Source organism: Diachasma alloeum, unplaced genomic scaffold, assembly GCF_001412515.2.
Source record: "Diachasma alloeum isolate Michigan unplaced genomic scaffold, Dall2.0 Dall_scaffold_01136, whole genome shotgun sequence".
Classification (NCBI taxonomy): domain Eukaryota; kingdom Metazoa; phylum Arthropoda; class Insecta; order Hymenoptera; family Braconidae; genus Diachasma; species Diachasma alloeum.
Genome location: NW_021681246.1, coordinates 146,764 through 156,261, shown reverse-complemented (window position 1 = coordinate 156,261; position 9,498 = coordinate 146,764). Strand labels below are relative to the sequence as shown.

Below are 9,498 nucleotides of genomic sequence, written 5' to 3'. Positions count from 1 at the left end.
TCCCGCGCGAATTGTTGTGCCGGAACGCTTTGAGAATATTTCGCGAGGATAAAATTGTTGAGATATTGTTTTTGTGAAGAGAAAGTGAGGATTAAACTGCAAAAATGGATATCGACCAGAGGATCAAGGATATGGAGCGGGAGTACTTGGATTTTCTTGATGATGGGGTAATTATCTTGAGGTTTTGGCCGTTTTTGGGAAATTTTCATTCTATAACCTTAATTCCTGGGGGTTTGTTTTTCCAGGAGGACCAAGGGATTTACCTGAATCTCGTCAAGAATATGATCGAGGAGAACAAATACAGACTGTACGTCAATATCAATGATCTGAGGAGGAAAAATCCGACGAGAGCTATCAAGTGAGTGGTTTTTATTATTAAGGGGTTGGGTTGGGGAGCAACAGGTGCGATTGTTGGGGTGCATGGACATGGGGGAAGTGGACACATGGGGTAAAATGGACACTTCGAAAAATCATAAGTAAACTTGAATAATTCAATCGAGTGACCGGATTGTTTTTCCCCGGAAAAAATTTCCCGGAAATTATTTCCCCGTCAAAATTTCCCCGGAAAATTTTTCCGGTGGAAAAAATTTCCCCGGATTTTTTTCCCCTGATAATTTCCCCTGAATTTTGATTTTCTGGACATGAAAAATGAATGAATGAATTTATTTCATCGTTGGAAATTAATCTTATTCTACTTTAAATGCGTAATTTGATGATTCATTGATGATTGATTTAATTTTGGGGGTACGAGATTGATTAGCATTAAGTGTATTAGGGAACTTTGACTCTGGAAGACAAAAATAATTTATTATGATAATTGATTGTTTATGGGGACAAGAGATTGATTCAAATCTTTTTGGGGATTTATTTTGATAATGTTGATTGGTAAATGATAGTAATTAAGTGATTTATGATGGATTGTGAATGTTTATCGTATTGTACTGATTATGTAGGCATGAGAGTTTGTTTTGAAATTTGGAAAAAAATTGTTTTGAAAATGTTGAATTCTGATATGGGTTTTAAAGATTGAGAGACGTAATAAATTGAATTGATATTGGTAATACGTGCATGTGTAATCTTCATGTTCAGTGATAAGGGGAAATGATTACGGGGATATTTATTTCGGGGGGAATTTTTTTCCGGGGAATTTTTTTTGGGGGAAAACAATCCGGGAACCATTTAATCGAGGTTTAAAGATGTTGACATTAGTTTGACGTTGAGTTGAAATTCAAAAAAAAAACATTTTCATTGTTTTTCAAGGAAAATTTTCAGCTGTTGCAGTTGATTTTTTTCCTTCTTATTCTAAGAATCGAATAAAAAAATGATAAATTTGAACTGAGGCAAGAAAATACCTCAATTAATCCAAGTTCTATAGCAAAATTCAATTATATTTTTCTATACAATTATATTTTTAGATTTTTTATGGCGAACGATTAATGGAAGTTTTGATAGAAGTTCAATAGATTCTTTCTATACCATTTTCTCGTGTGGCATTACATTTGCTGTCGGAATTCCTTGACATAAATTTCCAATTTTTTTTCCTTCCATTTTCTTCCTCGTTCTAAGAATCGAATTAAATTGATTTTCCCCATAAATATTTAATCGCGTAGGTATTAAGAAAAAAGCACTCATTAAAATAAAATGGGAAGATAGAAAATTAAATGTGCCAATACAATAAATCGAGAGAAGAGGAAGAATGATAAAAACAAAAGAAACATAAACTTCAGAAGAGATGTTCAAATGGAACAGAAACATATAAAATGGAATGCATTCTAAATGAGATAATAGACATTCATAACAATATCTTCTGTTGAACGTTTTTTCAACAGGATCAACAAAAAATTAATAGAATTTTCGGTAGAAGTTCAATTGAGTTCTTCTATACAAATTTCTCATGTGTGATTGCATTTTCTATAGAAATTTCTTGACATAAATCTCCAATTTTTTTCTTTCCATTTTTTTCCTGTCGCTCTAAGAATCGAAGAAAAAAAAATTGAGAAAGTTACGTCGAGGTATCTTTATAGAAAAGATTTCAATAAGACAAAGTTGCATAGAAAAATCAAATTATACTGATTTTTTCTATGAACTATATTCTGTTGAAAATTTTTTCAATAGAATCGACGAAAGATTAGTTGAATTTTCGATAGAATTTCAATGGAGCTTTTCTATACAATTTTCTCGTGTGCGATTATATGGACTTATTTCCTTTCTATAATAATTCAAAGTTGTGAATGCATTATTATTATTTTTTCCTATTTTTATAAAAGAATTATCTCAATTTCATATTCTTTTACCTTGTTAATTTTTTCAAAATTATAAAATGTGTGATTTGTTTATTAAATCATAATGGGAATATTATGCAAAAATATATAGCCTCACACGAGTGATAATAATGATGATGCTAATGGGCATGTATTATTGGTTGCAGTCTCCTCACAAATTCCTTCGAGGAGTCCATGGCCTTTCAAAATGCTCTGAAGCAATTTGTATCGACTGTTGACACCGACTACAGCAAAGGGAATCCCGATTTTTTCATTGGGTTCGAGGGGAGCTTTGGTAATCGTCATGTCACACCCAGAACTCTCACCTCGAGGTATCTGGGGAACCTAGTTTGTGTGGAGGGAATTGTTACCAAGTGTAAGTATCCTTTGAGAAAATTTCAAATTTATATTGAAACAAAACATGAATAAATTGAGGAATTATTTCTCAGTTCTACTTCGATCTTACATTCTCTGTCAATTTTCATCTTTTTTCTACATTTATTCGTCCTACTTTTTATTTCATTTAAAGACCGAACTCTCATTGAATTTTCAACCAATTTATAATGCATTTCAATGGAAAAAATCTCAAAATTTCCATTATTTAATTTTAATCAAAAGTCTTTAGGATTAACTAATTCGATTATCAATTGAAAAAATTAGAATGAACAGAGAAAATACTCATCAATTCGATGATTTTATATTCCCCTTTCTCCATTCAGAAAATCAATCTTTGATGAATCATCAATTGAAGAAATTAGAATGAATGAACAAAAAAAATATTCGTCAATTTGATGATGATTTTATATTCTCCTTTCTCCATTCAGAAAATCAATCTTTGACGAAGAGAAAAATTTCAACATAAATATAATTGGATCCTAATCCCAATGTAAATTCCCCTTCTCTGACATCAGGTTCCCTCGTGCGTCCAAAGATTGTCCGCAGTGTTCACTACTGTCCAACCACAAAAACCGTGATGGAGCGGGCGTACACAGATCTCACCTCCCTCGAGGCCTTCCCCGGCTCCGCAGTCTACCCAACACAAGACGTTGACGGAAATCCCCTGGAGACCGAATTCGGTCTCTCGACATTCAAAGATCACCAGACATTATCAATCCAAGAGATGCCGGAGAAGGCACCAGCAGGTCAACTACCTCGCAGTGTCGACATCATTTGTGATAACGATTTAGTTGATCTTTGCAAGCCTGGAGATCGAGTGCAGGTGGTTGGAAATTTCCGTTGTCTCCCAGGTAAGAAAATCTAATATAGACTTAGGTGCGACTTGACCACATCCTCGACTAATTTTGATACATTCACCCCCCAGATGAGTCCCAAATAATTTTTTAAAAATCAGGGTTAAATTCCAGTCCTTAGTTCAAAGCAGAAACTCTGCCTGTGAATGGGAAAATTTGGTCCCCGGATTTTTTTTCCCGTGAAAAATACCCTGGAGAAAAATCTCCGGAAAATTTTTTCTCTGAAAAAATGTTCCCCAGAAAAGTTGCTATGTCGCTAGGAAAAAAAAAACATGTACAATTTCCCTGGAAAATATGAAATCAGACGCATGTCGAACAGATCATCACTTCATCTTTATTTAATGTAATATCCATTTTTTTCTACTGAAGTCCACAATTTCTGAACATCGTGAATAATTTACAGCCACCTTTTCGTCAAAATAGGATTCAATTCTTCAAATAGATCATTTACAACCAGATAAAATTACTAACATTCCAACAAGCTAAAATTATTAATTTTCAATATTATCAGGAACATACAAAAAATTGAATGTGAATTTAAAATGTACATATCAACTAAGATCAATGCAGAATTCTCATGCAGATTGGTTTTCAAATATTTCTGCAAGGGGACAATAATTTTTACGGAACTCTTTCGTATCCAAATGGTTTGCTAAAAATTTATAAACCTGTAAACTTCTATACCTCCAAAAATATCAGGAAAACAACGTGAACAATTATCTCGAACAATAAAAAAAAACTATGCGGGTTCATTGCTATTTTTTACTGCAAATAAGCATTATCATTTAATTTTTTTAAATTTAAAATGCTGGAATCCTAATTATAGATTATTCACACTATGTTTGCTATTTTACTTTTCTCAATTTGTTACACTTATTACAGTTGGTATTCTTTTTTCATTTTAGATTTTTAATTCACATTCTTGAAGGTATTTACAAATGATGTCTATGTATTTATGGTCAGTTGCATCTGCGAATTTTTTTGTAGTATGGGGAGCAGTACATGTTGAATTTTTTAAGTTGTATAACAATTTTATTCTCTGTTGATCGTGATTCGGACAATGCCACAGTACATGATCAAAGTCTTGACATTTCGCTCCGCCTGGCACCATTTAATTTCTTGAGGAAATTAAAGATTAAAGCGATTTTGGAATTACTCTCATAAATCCATAAATAACAGTCAGCTATCTCGTGGTTATCTACAGTTTGTACTTACATCTCTCAAAGCGTAGACTCGATTGAAAAAAGGGGATAAAAAATTCACATGCAGAATATTTTGGAAATATTTCTGCAACTAGACAAAATTTCTAAGAGAACTGTTTCGCATTCGAATCCTCCAGCGATATCTAAAAAAACTGAAATTCTTCACTTATTCATTTATTGGAGAAATTTGAACTATTTTGAAATCACTCGCATAACCCGCATAAAATATTTAACAATGTCATGCTTACTCACCGAATAACATCTATCGAAATTTGAAATCGATCAAAAACGATGCATATTATTTTGCAAATATTTTTGCAACTACGGTGAGATATCAAAAGAACTTTTTCGTACCCACAACAACCCACAAGCCAATCTTGAACGGTAAGAAAACCCATTCCTAAGCACGACTAAACCATTTCCACCTGTAAATAATCTTCAATCTCCCTTTCCAATCTCAAAAAACACAAACATAATCTCATGCCCCACGATTTCGCCTCAGGCAAGCAAAACGGCTATACAAACGGTACCTTCCGCACCGTCCTCATCGCCAACAGCATCACGCAGCTCTCAAAAGAGGCGACCCTCTCGATCTCCCACGAGGACGTAGCGATGTGCAAGAAGCTCGCAAAGACCAATCCCCGAAAGAACATATTCGAGCTCCTGGGGCAGTCCCTCGCGCCCTCAATACACGGTCACGAGTACATAAAGAAAGCGATCCTCTGCCTCCTCTTGGGAGGAGTAGAGAAGGTCCTGCCGAACGGCACCCGCCTCAGAGGAGACATAAACATTCTGCTGATAGGTGACCCCTCAGTCGCCAAATCCCAGCTCCTCCGTTACGTCCTGTGCACAGCGCCTCGTGCCATCCCCACGACAGGTCGAGGCTCGTCAGGGGTCGGTCTGACAGCAGCTGTCACAGTCGACCAAGAAACTGGGGAGCGTCGTCTGGAGGCTGGTGCCATGGTCCTGGCGGACCGAGGGGTCATCTGCATCGACGAGTTCGACAAAATGTCGGACATCGATCGAACAGCCATTCACGAGGTGATGGAGCAGGGGAGGGTGACAATCGCCAAGGCTGGAATTCACGCAAGCCTCAATGCCAGGTGTTCGGTGTTGGCAGCTGCCAATCCAGTCTACGGACGTTACGACCAGTACAAGACACCGATGGAGAACATCGGGCTTCAGGACTCACTCCTCTCTCGTTTCGATTTGCTCTTCGTGATGTTGGACCTCGTGGACGCTGATCTAGATAATGTGATCAGCGAGCACGTGGTCAGGATGCACAGGTACAGGAAACCTACGGAACAGGATGGTGAGGCTCTTCCTCTCAACAGCAAGGCGGACATGCTGAGCACCAGGGACGTGGATGCTGAGGAGACTGACAAGGAGGATAATCCGGTTTATGAGAAGTACGATTCACTGCTGCATGGCAACTCCAGGGCTAAGACGGATCAGATACTCAGTGTGAAATTCATGAGGAAGTACATTCATATTGCCAGGTGCATGAAGCCGAAATTGACGGAGGAGGCTGGGAGGACGATTGCTGATGAGTACTCCAGGCTCAGGTTTGTGATTGTTTTTTTTTTTGTTTGATTTTTACTACCGCCACCCTTGGTGATGCCCTTTTGCCGGGCAGGCTTGATATTCCTTTTTTTCAATTAGTTGTTGCTTCCGAATGGAAATATTGTAATCGTTCAAATTTAAGATTTGAATTTTTTGTGTTATATCGACTCATTATGATCCAAAAAGTCCGAAAATGCATTTGTTTCGATAATCAATCGATGGAATTGAATTGAATCACTTTTTTTTCTTAAATAAAGGTATTGCTAAGCCCTATCCATCGCCATTAGTTAAAATTTAATTTATTGATTCGTTTTTAAATTTTCTAATTTTTTCAAAATTCCGTTGTAACACGATAAGTAAAAAAAATGTTTCAAATTCATTAAATGACGGCTTGAAAAATTCGTTGGGATGTCCTTTTGACCGAGTTCGAAGATGAAAGCGATAGCAATAATCGTTATTTTGATTTCTGTGAAATTTTTCAAAATTTCGTATTTTTTGAAAATCAGAATTCCGCAGATATCTCTGGATATTGCACTTTAAATTAATTTAATCATAGCTCAATATGTTTGTTTCAATGCAGCGATGACGAAGTTAAAAGATGGCTACAATAACTGTCTCGGTTAATTTGATTTTTAGGATAATTTTTGGAAATTTCGAATTTTTCATGAATTCCCCTGAAAGTTAGGTTTCTGCTGGTTCCATTAAACGTGATGTTACGAATGCTGAAGCATCATTATATATAAATGAAATATTGATGATAATATTTCATCGAAATTTTCAGAAATTCATCACTTTTCAGAAAATTATTCACGATGATTTTACGTACGATAACTGTTCAAAGATAATTTTCTCGCACTGATGCGTTCGGCTGGTGACGAATAACTAACTGAAAATTCGGGAGGCGAATCGACACCTCTCGGGTGAAATCGGTACTCGGCGAGGATTTCCGAATACCCCAGGCTACAAGTCGGAAAGGTCCGGAATTCTTCCCGAAATCGAACAGGATTTCAAACACCCATGCTTTTTTTTTTTTAGAAAGGATGATGGATTGTTGGAAAATTTTGACGCATTCCCAGGATAGCCTAGTTTCCTTATTTAATATTTCTTTGAAAAAGATTTTACAATTTGTTTCACACAGGTCTGAGGAGACTGTACAGGCAGATGGAGCGAGGACTCAACCGGTGACAGCTAGAACCCTGGAGACCCTCATTCGTTTGTCCACAGCTCACGCTAAGGCAAGATTATCAAAAACAGTCACCGTTGATGACGCAAACTTCGCTATTGAGCTGATACAGTTTGCGTTGTTCAAGAAGGTTCTCGAGAAGGAGAAGAAGAACAAGAGGAGGAGGATGGAGAGCGAGGCGAGCTCTGGAGACGAGACTCAGGGTGAAGCCAGGAAGAAGAAGAGATCGAGGAGGGGGAGTGTCTCCGCTGGGGAGGATCCTTACGAGTACGACAGTGAGGATGATGATTCTCACGTGGATGAGGCTGTCAGGAAGGTCACTAGGTCGCAAACAATTGCTGAGGAGACTGCCAGTCAGCTCCAAGAGTCCATGGACACTGAGGGGGGATCTGAGACCATTGCTGATGACAGGTTTAAGCTCTTCAGGACTTCCTTGCATAAATTGTTCCAGCAGCAACGGGCACAGTCACTCCCTGTGGAGAAGGTCAAGGAGTTTTTGAATAAGGAACACAGCCCTGAGTTCTCAAGTGGAGAGGTCAAGGCTGCCATTCACAAGATGACTGATGCCAATCAGATCATGCTGGCGGATGATCAAGTTTTCCTGATTTAAGTTTTTTTTGTAATTTTTGCCATGTTTTTCTCTAGTTAATTATGTATTTGTAATCATTAATTCTTTTTCTACTTTTTTTTTGATTGGATTTAATAAATGTGTTTCAAGGCGAATTGGGTGGGGTTTTGTATTTGTCCCTTTTCACATTTAATGTATTCGGCTATTTATGTTAGACTGATTAAGACTACTACTGCAAAAATGTCAGGAAACATCCTTTTGTTAATTAGATAACATAGCAATTCCAATTCTTCAGGAATACTGATAGGTAAATATTATAGTTCGTATCCTGATCTTGAAGTATTTCGAGGTATATTGTGTCGGAAACTGGTTGCTATAAATGAATTGTAGATGGACGGGACCTCCCATTCTACGCTGTTCCTTCTAAAAGCAATTTAGAAAAATTGTAATTATGAGGTGTTCATATAAATTCAATGTGTAGTGAAGCACTTATTCTTAAATTATCAGGCTTCACCAGCCCTTAGCGTTATCCAGTATGAACCCCACAAAGATCATAATTTGACTCAGTCGCCCCTTCAAGTTTTTTAAAATGTTATTTTACATTGCTTCGACTCGGTTGAGTCTATTGCGATGAGGATCAAGACCTTAAACTGGTTAGATCTCACGATTCTACACGACCTTGATTTTAACTCTGAACCTTGCGCACGTGAGGCCACGACCTTACCCACTGCGCAAGGCCGTTGAGCTTTTTTTTTACCTAATTGAGTCCGACTCAATTTTCTTGTTGATTTAAATTTCTTTTGTAGCTAAATGGCAAAATAATTCAATTTCCTCGAAAAATTCTTTGGAGTAGTTATATACTCTAATTACCATAATTTTCTACAGAAAATGTGTAAATGTTTTTTTTTTTTCATTCCACTAAGGGAGAGCGGGGTATATTAGAACTGAGGAGATTGTGCCCCTCAGAATTACCCCCACTCTACTCAATTTCTACTCGATGGTTAAAGGGTCGTTTTCAATCAGCAATAGATTGAGAACGGCCGAGTGGGATTCCCCTATTTTTTCATTTCCAAGGCATTTGTTCAGGTTTCAGGATAAAACCTGACTCGTCCAAATCGAATCGTTGGACTCAAATTTCTTTTCTCTTTGAGACAAATTGACAATGGGAGCCACAGACCGTAATCTGCAACTAAGTGCATGAGGGGAAAGTTTTAGTTTGACTACAGTCATAGTAGAATTTATTTTTCCTTTGGAAAAATTGTATTTCCATTGTTCATATTGAAAAATACCAAATTTGACAACAAAAAACAGAAACTCATAATGTACTCATAATGTACTCTTCCCTATTAACCACTGAAATTATTTACAAGGCAGAAAATATTTTTTTCAATAAAAGACTGGGTTTCATTACTTTATCTAGTAACATTTATTAGCTCTATATATTACAACACATTGGCACATAAACTAGGCA

At 36.8% G+C, this 9,498-nt stretch overlaps 1 protein-coding gene across 1 annotated transcript; it reads left to right on the top strand.

The window, feature by feature from the left end:
• Positions 1 to 10: 10 nt before the first annotated feature.
• LOC107045926 (DNA replication licensing factor Mcm3) lies at positions 11 to 8,182 on the top strand. The gene is made up of 6 exons (XM_015268339.1): positions 11 to 167; positions 246 to 358; positions 2,429 to 2,637; positions 3,173 to 3,508; positions 5,216 to 6,278; positions 7,415 to 8,182. Exons 1-6 carry the CDS (start codon positions 105 to 107, stop codon positions 8,067 to 8,069), a joined length of 2,439 nt encoding a protein of 812 aa, XP_015123825.1. The 5' UTR covers positions 11 to 104; the 3' UTR covers positions 8,070 to 8,182.
• Positions 8,183 to 9,498: the final 1,316 nt, after the last annotated feature.

Bases quoted from the DNA above. Each gene is read 5' to 3' on its own strand.
- LOC107045926 (XM_015268339.1), top strand. From the start codon at position 105: ATGGATATCGACCAGAGGATCAAGGATATGGAGCGGGAGTACTTGGAT. The intron at 3,509-5,215 runs GTAAGAAAATCT...ATTTCGCCTCAG, and splicing joins AAATTTCCGTTGTCTCCCAG to GCAAGCAAAACGGCTATACA. The intron at 6,279-7,414 runs GTTTGTGATTGT...TGTTTCACACAG, and splicing joins GATGAGTACTCCAGGCTCAG to GTCTGAGGAGACTGTACAGG.